Source organism: Saccoglossus kowalevskii, chromosome 9, assembly GCF_978046115.1.
Source record: "Saccoglossus kowalevskii chromosome 9, keSacKowa6.1, whole genome shotgun sequence".
NCBI lineage: Eukaryota > Metazoa > Hemichordata > Enteropneusta > Harrimaniidae > Saccoglossus > Saccoglossus kowalevskii.
This window is the reverse complement of record NC_140649.1, coordinates 35414208-35430436: the sequence shown is the minus strand read 5'-3', so window position 1 is coordinate 35430436 and position 16229 is coordinate 35414208. Positions and strand designations below refer to the sequence as shown.

Here is a 16229-nt window from a genome sequence, read left to right as displayed (position 1 = left end):
GTCATTGCGATTACTGTGGTATTTGCAGACAATACTAAATACTATATTGTATCACTCGGCTGTAAAAATGCGGAATAAGTACACGACAGTATTACGTATGTATTTTCACATCTCCCATTAGCATTTGTATAAGTACGGCATTACGTCATGCGCCAGCTACTTTAACATATTTAATATATTACCAAAATTGATGCAAAATATATTTTCGAGGTTATTTGGTGCTCATATAATTAAACAATAATGAACGACCCGCCAACCCAGGGGAGTTTTTGTAGCGTTGTCAATACCAGTGGATTTGCTGCCACAAAAAATCGGAAAATTTGGAAAAATGAATCTAAATAATTTAAATTGTCTTTCTGGAAAATGTTCTCACAATCTCATATGGCAAACTAAGAAACTAGTTTTAATCCATCAAATATTATTGTATTTAAATCATTTACATTGCTAGTGGACAAGTGACCGGCGTGTGGTGTAGTGTGGAGTAGCATTGTAGTGATCACCCGGGCGAACGGCACACCGTGACTGGTACGTCGTTTCGGTGTCCGCCGCGGCCTTGCACTACGCTACGCTAGATCGCCGCTGTGGACCGGTTGGGTCGACTGTCGTAGAGGTGCGTACCCGCGGTACATGTATTGTTACACCATTCCATGAGTCGTTTTTAAACCATCAAGGTAGATGTTATTGACACACCCTTAACTTCTGTTTCTTGTGTCGATACATTACAATTGGCGACGAAGATAAACTATTAACATTCCAAGCTTATTCTGAGGTAACTTTATATGGTGAAAATGACGTCCTTCGGCAAGATTGATGAGTTTAATGTTGAAATTGAGGACTGGTACACCGAACGCGTAAGTGAATACTTCATTGCAAGCGAAATTACCGATGTGAATAAGAAACGTTCTATTCTACTTTGTGTCTGTGGAACTAAGACATAAGGCTTAATGCGTAGTCCAGTTTAACCAGAAAAGCCATCGGACAAAACGTTCAAGGAGCTCTGTGATGTAATGCAAGTACATCACCATCCAAAACCGTCAGCCATTGTACAACGTTTCAAGTTCAACTCATTATTCCGTAAACCAGGTCAGTCAATCTCAGAACTTGTTGCTGATGTACGACATTTAGCAGAACACTGATGTTTGCCACTACAAAGATGCTGAGTGTATGATAAAGGAAAATAGGGCACATCTCCAAAGCATGTAGAAGTAAGAAGCAAACAGGCAGACTGACAGTGAGACGAAATGGTCAACATGTCACTAACATAGGGGAAGAGGACTCAGAAAATAATGACACTTCCTATAAAATGTTTAATGTTAGTTCAGGACATGAGAAAGTACGCCCCATAGAGGCAGATTTTGTAATTAAAAATCAGTGTGTTAAATAGACACCGGTGCATATGTTTCATTGATGAGTAAAGGAACTTCAAAATTCAAAATGCACACGCAGTATTACGTACGTATACTGGTGAACGGATAAAAGTTGTAGGAACTCTTAATGTAGTATGGTAGTCAGAGAGCAAATGTACCTCTTGTAATTGTAAAAGGTAGTGGTTCTGATTTAGTAGGTCGTGATCGGTTGAATGTTTTTGGGGTAAGATAGGCAGCAATTTGTCATGTTAAAGTTGCTATGGCTCATGAATCACTGATAAAGCAGTATTCAAATGTATTTCAGGATGGGTTAGGTACTGTCAAAAAAGTGACAGGGAAAATCCATGTTGATTCTAATGCCCAACCGAAGTTATTTAAACCTTGTCCTGCACCATATGCGATAAAGGATAAGGTAGGATCCAAATTGATGCAACTTCAACAGGAAGGTGTAATTGAACCAGTTGAGTTTTCTGATTTGGCTGCACCTATTGTACCTGTGTTGAAAGGTAACTGTCAAATATGTATTTGCGAAACTCGACTCCATGAATCGAAGATCCTTTGTGCAACCCTGAGTGATGGACAGACTTTCATTAAGCTTGATTTGAGTAATGCCTACTTACAGCGATTTGGCAAAAGTGTATGGATAGTACACTACAAGGAATTCCGCTTGTATGTGTACTCATTGATGACATTCTGATCAGAAGCTGAACACAATGGAGAGTTGGTATTGAATAAATTGTCTGAAGCTGAAATTCGTATATCGTAGCAGTGGGCCTACATTCACTAGGAAGCAAAGTTCGCACGTTGATGGATGCTCCTGTTCCGTGTAACATAACTGAATTAAAATCGTACCTGGGACTTCTTAACTACTACGGTCGTTTGGTAACCAACCTGCCAACCCTGTTAGCGCCACTGCATATATATCTGAACAAGATACTAAATGGTACTGGGAAGTGAAGCAAGATAAATCATTCAACGAATCTAAGAGATTATTAAATTCTTTGAAAGTACTAGTTCCCTACGACCCAACGAAAGACCTGATACTTGCATGCGATGCGTCACCCTACGGAGTCAGTACTGTTCTCTCCCACGTAATGCCAGGTTGCTCTGAGAAACTGATTACCTTTGCATCATGCACATTTGCACCCGCCGAGAAGAATTAATGGTAATATTTGGAGTGAAGAAGTTTCATTCTTACTTGTTCAGCAGACATTTTAAAATTCTCAATGATCACAGCCTGTTATAAACTTTGTTTAATGAAGCAAAAGGTGTCCCGACAGTGACATCATCGCGAGTCCCGACAATGGCATCATCGCGAGTCCCGACAATGGCATCATCGCGAGTCCCGACAATGGCATCATCGCGAGTCCCGACAATGGCATCATCGCGAGTCCCGACAATGGCATCATTGCGAGTCCCACGATGGAATCTCACATTATCCGCTTAAGTTTACGTATAAGCCAGGTATGGGCCATGTAGACGCAGTGAGTCAATTACCACTGCAAGATTAACCATCCAACATTCATATACCTACTGATGGAATTCCTGGACACATCACCTGTAACATCAGAAGATATCAAACGATGGACAGATCAAGATCAAGTATTATCACGAGTTCGTATATTCATTACTCATGGATGGCCAAATACAGTGTACGAGAAATTTGTTGAGCCAGAACCCAAACGATACTTCGTTCGTAAATCCGAATTGAGTGTTCAAGAAGACATAGTTCCATAGGGTTTAAAGTCATTGTGCCGCCACAAGAACGATCGCGTATACTAGAAGTGTTACAAAAATCGCACCCAGGAATAGTTCGCATGAAAGCATTCGTTCAAAATTGTGTGTGGTGGCCATATCTAAATGATGAAATAGGGACTACTGTTTGCAAATGTAGTACTTGCCAAGTTAATGCGAAATTTCCGCACCATATCACTCTGGATCCAATGGTTTGGCAGAGTGATCTGAAACATTCAAGGAAGAGATGAAGAAGTTGAATAAGGGGAGTATTTCATCCAGAGTATCTCGATTTTTACTCAAATACCGTACTACACCACATCCCACAACAGGAAAGTCACTAGACATGTTACTGTGTAGAAGAAAGTTGAAAACTCACCCTGATCTACTTCAACCTGATGAATCAGCGAAAGTGCGACGTGCATAGACAACTCAGAAATTATGGCATGATACACACTCGAAAGGGAGAGAATTCTCTATTGGAGATACCGTATTTGCTTATAATTTTAGATCTGGTGTACGTTGGTTAAATGGCATAGTCATTGTAAATGAAGGTTCTTCTTTCATAATTAAATTACTTGATGGTTGCACAATAAGACGCCATGCAGATCATCTCAGAAAGTCAGTGTTAGATTTTAGTGCTGATATCAAGTTAAATTCACATAGTGGTAGTGAAATAGTCAGTAGTGATATTCCGTTTATTCCAACCATAACACAGATTGGTGTACCAAAAAAAATCACTGATAGTATAATTCCAAAATCATCAGATTTAGGAAATTGACCTAGTACACCGAAACGACGTTCAACTCTAATTAAAAAAAAAAGCACCAGAACGTTTAGATTTGTAATATGTTTATTACAGTTGGTAATGTGACAAAAATTGTTTGAGCAACCTTAGTTTTGCGTTTCAGAGCAGAAGATTCACTAGCAAGGGTGATTTGTGCTGAAAACCTCTACCCTCTAGTTAGGTTATGTATATGGTTGTACATTTTGAAGTTTTATTGAAGGTGAATTTCAGAACCCGGAATTGCAGAACACAACTAGCATTTGTATGTATTCAAAAGTTTAAGGAAGTGGAAGTGTAGTATATTCACATTTTATTGTACTTGTGAGATGAGCTTGACCCTATCATAATTAGCCATTTAAGACGCCCCTTTAACTAGTGTCGTCTGCGCCTTGAGATGTATGCCATGTTATAAGCTCCGTAACCAAAATAAACTGCTTTGATATTGTGTTTCTTGTGTGAATACATTACAGGCTTGTCTTTTTTTGTCATATGCGGAAATATGATGAGCACTGTCAATTAAAACGTTGGGTGTACAAACATTCTCCAATAAACGATGTTAGCACAACCTTCCTTTTCCATTTCAGTAATTCCGCCAAATCAAATGTTGTAACTAAGCGAGTATAATTTTAAATTTAAACACGCACTTTTCGTATTCACTAACCACTTATTTTATTTCACAATAAAAGTAGTAACATCTGCTTCTAAAAGATTTCTAAAGCATACTATTAGCTATTCAGGAACCTATCAAGTTATACTATATACTATTGGCGAGCTGTGATAATTTCCTCTGCAATTGTCACATTTATAATCTAAAATGTTTGTTTTTTTAACTCAGATATGTATTTTGTGGGAGAACGTATATATATATATATTAGTCCTATTAGCCCTGATGTGATGCTTTGTGATTTTTATTAGAAGCCATTGAGAATCGCTTAATTATGCGAGTTGATGACTATTTAGTGCTAATCTGTGCAGGGACTAACCAGGATGTGCATAATAAAGAATTAAGATGATCAATATTAATTAGTTGAGAAATTAAATAGTCAGTTAGTTTGACGTGGAATAAAAGTATATTAGATGCAGGCTCCTTTAGTAATTCAGTATGTGGTATTGGTAATTATGCAAAGTTATTCAAATTCTAAACATTATAATGACTTTTTAGACAATTTTCTCCATATTTTCAGAAATAATGAATAGTGTAGGGACTGGCAATTTTTGAATCATTAATACTTGTCGGAAATACACTGTGATTATCAGATGATGGACCCTTTAAACTTTGGGATATGTTCAAGGGTGAAGTTAACCCCAGTAAAAATATTAGTTTAGCTTGCACATTTGAACAAAACTCATACATTTTGAATTAAAAGTTGTTTTAAGCAGTGTATACGTGTTTGAATGTACGTAAGATATGTATCACCATTCTGGAAGTGAGTGAAAGCAATAATCACCATGATATAAAAGCGATTTACTAATTTTGCAACTAGTTATGTTGCCACTGGGCCTAAATATGAAATTGAAACCTCAAAGAGCATGATTATGGTATCTAAGTATGCGCAAACGCTAATGAAATAGATAAAACGTGTGCACAAAACTGGAATAAGCTATTTGAGCATCCACTTCAAATAAGTTATTCACAAGGTTCTACGGGACTGGGTTCTAGGACCCTTTATTTATTAACTTATTAATTTCTAGGGGTAAACAAAAATAATGTGAAAGGAACTATTTCCATTCGAGGAGACAACATTAACAAGGTTTGACAAACATCTCACCTAGACCAAGATATTGAAAAAATAGTAAAGCTCGCAGACATATTCTACCTGTACATATTTTACTTCTTCTTTTTCATTCTACCTTATATAACATATGACTTAGAGGTGTGGACAACGCTTACTTGATGCACTTTTGAAGATTGTGTTGAACCCGCGGTGTTGTTGATATGTTTTGTTTTACTTCATTGAATTAAATATTAATATTTTTATTCAAACAGTAAGAAATAGCGACAGTGCACATTAATGTAGTTTGACTATTTCTTAATTGCCCAGTTTTCTGGAGTTACTATCAGTTGCTATATTTTAAGCAGATATACTAAGCGTATATATAAATAAAATCACACTCTGTCACACGCAACGTAATATTACCGTAATTGGTATAGTACAGGTTTGATGGTTCAAATACCAAAATGGCAACAGCAACAGAAAGACTTCCCTGGCGGCGATGATAAAATACGAACACGGAGCCAACAGATGAGGTTTCAACTGGTACTGGTATTATTATACTCTGCAAACATCAAGTACAATAACGCGGTAAAACTCCACTACTCCAATAACTAGATACTTAAACTCCAAAACAATTCAATGAGATCTCCGATCTGAACTCAGTGCTGAACAACTCCCCTATATATACCTCCACTGTCTATAAATAAACCATTACATCAGCATACATAATGAGTCTGGCACTTACTACAAACTTCTAGAATGTTCCATTACCTTCTATTGCCTCCTACAGTGTTCCACCCAGACACAGTACGGTTCTAGAACATTCTCAGTGACACGGAAGTGGTAAATAAGTCGTGTGCGACACACTCTGACAAGTCAACGGTACTTTCCGGTTCAGACTTCATATTTCCGACATTTGATTAATACTCATAATGATATATGGTACCACATAGAGCGCATTATAATCTGCGCACTCTTTCCAAAACATCTTTCTAAAGCACCCCTTGGTTGTATACCAGATTATGCAGGAAAAAATGTCCATCAATGTATTAAACTATAAAACAGCATCACATAACTTCACTGTAGAATATTCTTTGCCATGGTAATCATTTTATCACATGATATCCGATATTATATCATGTGGTCCAAATTTAGACAACCTCAAGATATCAAATACAGTTACAATTTTGAAATCTGTATCGACTTCGTTAATAAGAATATGCGACGGGTTTGTCACTTTTCAAAGGGACGGCAGCAATACAAGGTTTCAACAGACGACTAAATATCATGTCATACTCTAGTTTAAGATTGTTAATAACAATTGGTGCATTCGTTACAAATATATACACTGTGGTATAATACGGTTATACCTATATACCTGTATTATTAAGAACCAGATGCAACCAGGAATTAGTTGCAAAGAATCTTTTAAGTTCACATTCAGATATATTGACAATGTACTTTTAATCAAAAATCCGGAACTTAATGATTTATAATATATACTATGAACTTGAGATTAAGGAGACTGCGAAATGTCATTGTTGTGTTTCATGATTTATGATGTATCATGATTTGTACAATAAAAGTCGGTTTTTAACAGATTGATTGATCAAAATAATCACAATTAACTTAACTTCACGGCCTAATCCCGCTCATACATTTTTCAGCTCATTCGCTATTTTGAATCTTGCAGTGAATTGGTAATAGTGGTACTAGGGTTACCGCAGCGACCATTTGATTTTGAATCAGAACGATGTAAGATGGGTGTCACATGCGAAGCGGGATGTGCTAAGACTTTCAAAAAAATAACGAGAGGATCAGAGTTTTGGGATATGGAGATATAGACGAGAATTGGGGGGACAAAGACATTTGCAGATTAATTAGGGAAGGTTTCAACATCATATGTACACATGAGAAATATTTCTATTCAATTATATCCATTGTTCTTTAATTTATACCAATGCAATTAATTATGTCATATGCATACCATATCAAGAAACGTGAAAGTATGCAACATTAAAACATAGAGAAGCCTTGATGTGTCAAAATCAGCTGTTAGACATTATGTATGCATTTTTGAGAAAGAAAGAAATGATATTGCACAAAAAGAATTTGGCAACTTAGAGCACTAAACATGTTGATATTGCATTCGATAAACATATTTTATGCTCTCTTGAGAATTCACTTTATATACACCAGTATTATCTATACCCTGTTCTTGTTATTTCAACCTACTGCCGTTGATGGCGGCACAATACAACCACTTTTGCAATGTCTAATAAATAAAATGTGCCCTTATTTGTTATTTGACAACAATGGACACTGTTCATCGAGTGTGGCTTAAGTTCCGCGGACGTGATCTGTAGCGCGGTAATTATTTTAGTGTGGTGAACGCCGGAGGTAACTTTGAGCATGTAAATGAGCCCGTAATTGTATGCAAGTAATGTGTACGTATTACGTATTGTTCATATTATATATTATTATATATTATATCACGCATGTACACAATAGTGTAACCCCGCAGTCAACAAAGGATCTCAACCGAACGATAACATGGTGTCATGTGGCGGATTGATGAATACGATTTCAACAGTTCTTCTCAAATTCATTTTACCGACAGTGTTTATGGTGTATGTAGTTGTTACAGTGAAACAATGGGCGTCGTTAGGGACGGTAGAGACGTATTCTGCCATGAGCTGTGAAAATGTTGTAGGTGCAATTCGTGAGTACAACTCAATCAACTCAGTTTCAGACCATATTGACAAATACACTCCAGTTGAGGATCAAAACACGTTGCGGGAAATGATGCAGATTACTCGATTAAGGTGTAACTGTCCGAAGCCACCATACTGGTTGAAACCTGTCAATGAAAGACGAATTGAAGAAGGAAAGAAGTGGGAATTTGAGAAGAACAAACGACTGGAACCACTGTCTATCTGCAAAGCCATGTCACCATTTAATTATATTGGAGGTGGTATCACCGTGGAGCCGTATCAAACAGTGCCCATCGTTGGATTGTCACTTCATCCAATTGTAGAACAAATGTTACCAAACTTGAACACAAATATTACTCTACAAATATCCTCAACAAAGAAAATGGGAAAACTCCATTTAAGTAAATTGATAACTCCAATGATGTTAGAAAACTACGTCATTTCCGGTGAAAAGGCATTTGAATTGAGAATTAATTTGAAGCAAAATATAGAGCTCTTGAAAGCAATTCTGGACAACAAAATTCTTTACTCCAGTGATAACTATGAGCTTGATGCCCGTGATAAATTACAAATCACATTACTGAATTTTACAGCTGATATCTATGTTCGCATTCGGAGGGAACCATTGCCAGATCTGTATGATCCTGGTGAGAGAAATTCAGTCATCGATAAAGTCACAGTCATCACTAAAACATTTGAAAGACCGGATGTTATTGAACAGTTTGTTGCTAGTGTTCATAAATACTACCCAAATATATCACTAATAATTGCAGATGACTCCGAATTTCCAAAACCGATCAAAAAGGACCATGTTAAATACTTTGTCATGCCTTTCAGAGAAGGAAGTTTTCCAGGAAGAAACCTTGCCCTGAGTCAGGTCAGAACAAAATACGTTGTGTTTTTAGATGATGATATGTTCTTTACGAGCGAGACCAATCTTGAAATAATGATGGAAAAACTCGAAGATCCTAATATTGACATGGACATAAATTGTGGTGAGGTCAAGAACTTGGGGATACTTAAGGGGTTTAGAAGTATAGGGTATAACGATACACAGGGTTATTGTAATATGGGTGCATTTTTTAAACATAATAACCTTGTACCTGGATATCCACAGTGTGGGTGGGGAGAAATGTTCATGTTCTTTTTCATGGCAAAAACAGCAGTTCTCCGTAAAATCGGTGCTTATCCACAGATTGTACAGGCTGCTCATGAAGAGGCGTGGATAGACGCAATAGGAAAGGCGAAGTGCGCGTTCTGTCCAGACAGTTCGGTTTATCATATTCGTGGTCGTAATAAGAAATACAGTGCATATCGCAGAGAATCCCAAAGTATTTTATTTTCTGATCCGTTGGCGTTGTTTGAAAATAATATGTGTTATTGGTGGAGTTGGTATAAATTTCCGCGTGTCCCAAATTTTAGCATTAAAGTGGAAAATCCTTTAACCTGAGAATACACGGCAATCTTGTTTATGTGTACGCCTGTCCGGTTATCGTACTGTGATATGGCACAAAACAACCATTAGTATTCTCATACGTTATAGCGTTTTTGTCGCCGTGTTGTCGGATAGCACCATTTATTGGACTCTCGGTTACATGTAGTCCAGTTATCTGTAACTAAACCATATTGTTTTTATGAAATCTAAATTTGCGAACACTACAGCACCAGCTTAAAAATACACTATGGTGATGTGTTGTTGTTTTTTTTCTGGTGGGGGGGGGGGGTAAAATATCAAGGCAAATTACAACTATGCTGTATCACATATATAAGTGAATTCTTACCATGAGGTAATATTAGCCTAAATACATCTCAAAAATTATAATTATTCAGTCTAAATCTTATCTAATTTGCTAGAACCTGATATTCATTAGTTATCTTACATAACTTAGCACAACCATATATTATTGATATATCTGCAGTACTTAGTCGTAAAATATTACTAGATACATTATGTAATAATACATACTTAATTAGTGACAACTTAGCACCACATTATATTTGGTTTATATTATTTTTTATGCGATTCTGTATCCATTTTCAGGTTTTCCGTATTCAATACGTTTGTCAATTGTAATTAATTCTTTTGAATTTTGTTTTGTATGTATCCATTTTTTTCCTCTTTAATATTACACCAATACACTCGTGTTATATGTATGACACATTAAAAAATGTGAAAGTATGCAACATTAAAACATAGAAAGGCCTACAGATTAATCGAATTATTCGGAAACATTCCAAGTTCAGTTCTGCGTAAACGTGTCTGTAATACTACACTAAATTCATGCCCATTCACCCTGCTTGCTTGGACCTCCTATTTGAGATGGTTCTGGCGTTTCTCGCTATTTGTGTAACAACAAAAAACAGTTTTATGTCACGAGAGTAAAAGAAACCCCCTTGTTCACATATAGAACGACAATACGTAGCGTGTGCACTGACGTCAGATAACCACGGGGACTAGAAGGAAGAATAAGAATTTGATGAATAACTTGATGAATCTATGAGAATGCCTTAACAATTACTAGTTACCAGCGTTGTATGGTTTGGTGAGCCATGACACTTGAAGCGGGAACGAGCCAATATTATGTGGACCCTGTGGTTGTTGTTTCCATATATTGCCGCTAGTGGCAGCACAATACTGCCACCATTGCTATAGCTGATAAATACAATGTGTCCATATTTGTTATTTGACAAAAATGAACACTGCTCATCGATTATAGTTTATGGGATGTGGACGTGATCTGTAGTGCGGTAATTCATGTTAGTGTCGTGAAGGAAGAGGTAACTTTGCAGCAAGTAAATGAGACCGTAATTGTATGCAAATACTACGTATCATTCATACTGGGACAGGTATTAATCACGCCCATACACAATACTGTAACCCCGCAGTCAACCAAAGAGCTTAATCGAACGAAAACATGGTGTCATGTGGCGGATTGACGAACAGAATTTCCACAGTTCTTCTCAAATTTATTTTACCGACAGTGTTCGTGGTGTATGTAGTTGTTGTAGTAAAAGAAAAGACGTCGCAATCTATGCTAAGGACGGTAGAGACGTATTCTGCTATGAGATGTGAAAATCATACGGTTATAACAACGCGGAAGTACAACACATTTAATTCAGCTTCATACCATATGGACAAATATACTCCAGTTGAGGATCAAAACGCGTTGCGTGAAATGATGCAGATTACACGATTAAGGTGTAACTGTCCGAAGCCACCATACTGGTTGAAACCTGTCAATGAAAGACGAATTGAAGAAGGAAGGAAGTGGGAATTTGAGAAGAACAAACGACTGGAACCACTGTCTATCTGCAAAGCCATGTCACCATTTAATTATATCGGAGGCGGTATCACCGTGGAGCCGTATCAAACAGTGCCCATCGTTGGATTGTCACTTCATCCAATTGTAGAACAAATGCTACCAAACTTGAACACAGATATTACTCTACAAATATCCTCAACAAAGAAAATGGGAAAACTCCATTTAAGCAAATTGATAAATCCTATGATGTTAGCAAACCACGTCATATCCGGTGAAAGGACATTTGAATTGAAAATTAATTTAAAGCAAAATATAGAGCTTCTAAACACAATTCTGGACACTAATATTCTGTATACAAGTGATAACTATGAGCTTGATGCCCGTGATCAATTACAAATCACATTACTGAATTTCACAGCTGATATCTACGTACGCATTCGGAGGGAACCATTGCCAGATCTGTATGATCCTGGTGAAAGAAATTCAGTCATCGATAAAGTCACAGTCATCACTAAAACATTTGAAAGACCGGATGTTATTGAACAGTTTGTTGCTAGTGTTCACAAATACTATCCAAATATATCAATAATAATTGCAGATGACTCCGAATTTCCAAAACCGATCAAAAAGGACCATGTTAAATACTTTGTCATGCCTTTCAGGGAAGGAAGTTTTCCAGGAAGAAACCTTGCCCTGAGTCAGGTCAGAACAAAATACGTTGTGTTTTTAGATGATGATATGTTCTTTACGAGCGAGACCAATCTTGAAATAATGATGGAAAAACTCGAAGATCCTAATATTGACATGGATATAAATTGTGGTGAGGTCAAGAACTTGGGAATACTTAAGGGGTTTAGAAGTATAGGGTATAACGATACACAGGGTTATTGTAATATGGGTTCATTTTTCAAACATAATAACCTTGTACCTGGATATCCACAGTGTGGGTGGGGAGAAATGTTCATGTTCTTTTTCATGGCAAAAACAGCAGTTCTCCGTAAAATCGGTGCTTATCCACAGATTGTACAGGCTGCTCATGAAGAGGCGTGGATAGACGCAATAGGAAAGGCTAAGAGCGCGTTCTGTCCAGACAGTTCGGTTTATCATAATCGTGGTGGTAATAAGAAATACAGTGCATATCGCAGGGAATCTCAAAGTATTTTATTTTCTGATCCGTTGGCGTTGTTTGAAAATAACATGTGTTATTGGTGGAGTTGGTATAAATTTCCGCGTGACCCAAATTTCAGCATTAAAGTGAAAATTCCTTTAATCTGAAAATGCATTACAATCTTGTTTATTTGTACAGTGACGTGGCGTAGAACAGCTTTAAGTTATTACATTTTCATAAATGTGTGTTTTATCGCTGTTTGACTTATAGTACTAATTCAAACTGTAATTAAGCGAATTGACTACACGTTTTATTTAGCTCACAACTAACCTACCATGTTGTTTATGTTTTTTCAGCTAACTCTCAAAACCAGCTAAAAAGTCTATGATACGTTTTACATGCATACCATTACACATATAAGCTGTTTTGTAACCTGTCCGGCATGGTAATTGCCTATATACATTTCAAAATATTAAAATTAGCTATTCTGAATCTTATCTTATGTACTAAAATCACACAAGTGATCTTTTTTGTTTAAATGAAATAGCATGACCATTTATTATCGACATAACGCTTGTTCTGAGCTGTCCAATAAGACTATATACATTCTGTAACAATGCAAATCTAAATATTGACAAATTTAAATTATTCTTTCTGCGATTCTGTAAGCAATTTCTTTTCAAATAAACACAAACCAAAACACGATGACGATTCCCTGTTTGTCATATATATTCCAACGAAAATTTTCTTTTACTTCAAATCCATAGTGTGGCATTGCGCAGTTTAAGGATACTTGAGGGTGTGGGATATTACTCTCCTACTAACGAAGTGTTGTTATTTGCACAAAAAACTAGTGCAATACACAGTTTTGTGTTCTGGTTGGTTAGGGGTTCGCATATTTCAAGTGTATTAGTTGAAAAGGTTTCGGCAAGGTTTCGCTTTTAAAACATAAAATTATTTACCAGCTTTAAAAAGGCAACATAAACAATACTCAAGAGCCCTCGTCCACGACAACGCCATGGTATAACATTTCTAACTAATTACGAAAGGTTATAAAGTCAGGTCTCTAAGGCGTGACAGAGTAAACATGCGATCATCCAATCGCTGCAGTCAATGGCACGATCATGTGGCTGCCAGGGGTGTGTCTGTGGCTGCCAGGGGTGTGTTTCACGGATAAAGCCTTGCAAAGTTGCCACTACTAATTACAATAATTAATAACAATCTATTTATAAATTGCGCATAATGTTTTCCGAAAATTATCTTTAAAGAATGTATATGACCGGATTGAAGCACTAATTCAGTTAACTCAACAAAGATGTACTGCAATAAGATACGTTTAGGGCAGCCATATAGTGTATGTCCCAGAATGGTGTCCAACACATCATGAAAAGTATAACTTAGGGGCGGTAACGTTATTAGTGTGTATTGTGTACACCCGAAATATTAAGGCTATTTAAGCTATTTCAGTTATTCTAACGTTTAACATGTATTTGACCAACAACTAAACAAAGAACCCGCTTTAAATGCATAATATGAGTGAGGATGATCACTAACAAATCTATTGTAATTTCGCGACCACTAATCAACATATCGAAATGACAATTTACACCCAAGACGGACAATAAGAAACTAAGTGGTCCTGTGTTGCAACACAATTATGATGTAAGGTTAGTGTTAGCATTATTAAATCAAACCAGAAATTCAGAATAATGAAATTTGGAGTATTTCGACAACACACAATAAATTGTGACGCCGCCTAAGCAGTTATCCAGTTATTCAGACGTGATATTATGTATCATGTATAATTCGTGGGCATAACACTTAACTGAATATTGACCCAGGCAAGCCTGTTGATTACAGAGTTTCTTTTAATCTGATGTTTAAAACCATATTTTCAGTCAGGTAATAAATCTTTGCTCAAATAACAAAATAGGCGACTTCGGTGGAAGTATCACCACCCAACTACTACTTTAAAACAAAAGAGTGCAGCAAAACAGTTATCTATTTAAAATCTATCATATAAATTACCTCAGATCATTGTCTAGTTTCATTTTTATGAGTAAATCACAGTAAAATTAAAGGAAAACTTATAAGTGATGATAATTTTATATGCTTAAATAATCAAACTAATACATTATTTTACTGGAACAACAAGTCATTGTCAATGACACGTCCCCGTTCCGTTCATATTTGAGTGACATATACATTCAAAGCAGATCATGACCGAAATGCACCTGCATATGTACAACACATTGTACTAAATCTGAACAAGTCATGAATGACACTGCCTTCGCTAGTTGTCATTCTAAAATTGCATGGACATAAATTGGCAAACGTGATTTCTATGGCATTTTCAAGTTTATAGCACTCTTCATCCAGGTCAGCATTATTCTCAGCAAGGAAACCAGATAGCACCAAACCAGTACAACAGGTAAAATGACAAGGAAGTATACAAATCAGATCTGCAAATATGTAGAGTCAGTGTTGTGTCTGTTTGGATAAACTAGTTTGTGGCCCTGGATTAGTTTCAATAACTCTAATAAGGACAAGATTACTTCTCATACGACAATGATACAAATAAAGTGCACAAATCCAGAAAAATATTATCAAGTTTTTATTATCATACATTAATATTAACAAATCGTGTGAAATTTTATGTACAGAGAAACACATATTTACGCTTTGGTTGACAGAACTTATCAAAGTAAAAAAAAAGAGGACCTGCGAAACTTTATACAATTGTCAGACACGCAGTGAATAGTACCGGTATGTTTTTGTAATACATGCAGTTCCAGTGGCTTTGCTTTCTGAGAAAAAAAATCTGGCTCTGCACCTGAAAAAAAAAGAACATTTAGCCCAAAGTAAGCAGAGGTTGTAGCATATGTGCTCCCATTGGCTGTTAGATTTAATTAAAAAAGATATTTGTGTCTTTTTAGTACGAAAAAATATTACTTAATAAATTTATACCAGCCAGAAAGAAATTGCAGTTCACACTGTACTATTTTAAACATGTTCTACCAAAGTCTAGGATGAACTAATTCAACAGTCTGTTTCCACTCTACAAAGTTGTCAAATTAATATTTACGGGATTCTGCAAAAATAAAATATTAAGAATGTGCAAAAAGCCAGAGTACTTATGTTTTCAATGTCATTAAAATCTGACCAGGGATTTGCCGAAAATTTCACTTGAGCTGAACCAAATGGATGCCAAGCTATCAAAAGAAATAAAAAAAAACTATTGAGAAAAATACAAAAAAATACATTTAATATAAAAGCAGATAGAAGTGCATATAAAACTAATCAGCAGAGGTAGTGATCATGTAGGTAACCTAAGTGTATATCAAATTTCCTTTGAACTGGATTGCATTGTCTCAGATTGGCTGCTAATTTGCATATTAATTTGCATACTAATTAACATATTGTAGTTGTATTAAAATAATATACAAAATAATATCCGGAGTTTTGAAAAAAAAACATTATGACTATTAAGTCAACATCATTAAAATTGAGGATTACGTGAATTTGACCCCCTCCCTAAAAT

General features: G+C 36.2%; 2 protein-coding genes and 1 long non-coding RNA gene across 3 annotated transcripts; 2 read left to right on the top strand and 1 right to left on the bottom strand.

The window, feature by feature from the left end:
* The first annotated feature begins 8126 nt into the window (after positions 1-8126).
* LOC100375254 (beta-1,4 N-acetylgalactosaminyltransferase 2-like) lies at positions 8127-10525 on the top strand. Its single transcript, XM_002742128.3, has one exon. The coding sequence runs from the start codon at positions 8157-8159 to the stop codon at positions 9765-9767; it is 1611 nt and encodes a 536-aa protein (XP_002742174.1). The 5' UTR covers positions 8127-8156; the 3' UTR covers positions 9768-10525.
* Positions 10526-11183: 658 nt separating this feature from the next.
* On the top strand, positions 11184-13393 carry LOC100375406 (beta-1,4 N-acetylgalactosaminyltransferase 2-like). The gene has a single exon (XM_002742129.3). The coding sequence runs from the start codon at positions 11233-11235 to the stop codon at positions 12853-12855; it is 1623 nt and encodes a 540-aa protein (XP_002742175.2). The 5' UTR covers positions 11184-11232; the 3' UTR covers positions 12856-13393.
* Positions 13394-15279: 1886 nt separating this feature from the next.
* LOC146739177 (uncharacterized) lies at positions 15280-15940 on the bottom strand. Its single transcript, XR_014930640.1, has 2 exons — positions 15852-15940; positions 15280-15521 (listed from the first exon to the last, which is right to left on the bottom strand). It is a non-coding gene; the product is annotated as an uncharacterized LOC146739177 (long non-coding RNA).
* Between the last annotated feature and the right edge of the window lie 289 nt (positions 15941-16229).

Coding starts and splice junctions, on each gene's coding strand:
- LOC100375254 (XM_002742128.3), top strand. CDS start 8,157: ATGGTGTCATGTGGCGGATTGATGAATACGATTTCAACAGTTCTTCTC.
- LOC100375406 (XM_002742129.3), top strand. CDS start 11,233: ATGGTGTCATGTGGCGGATTGACGAACAGAATTTCCACAGTTCTTCTC.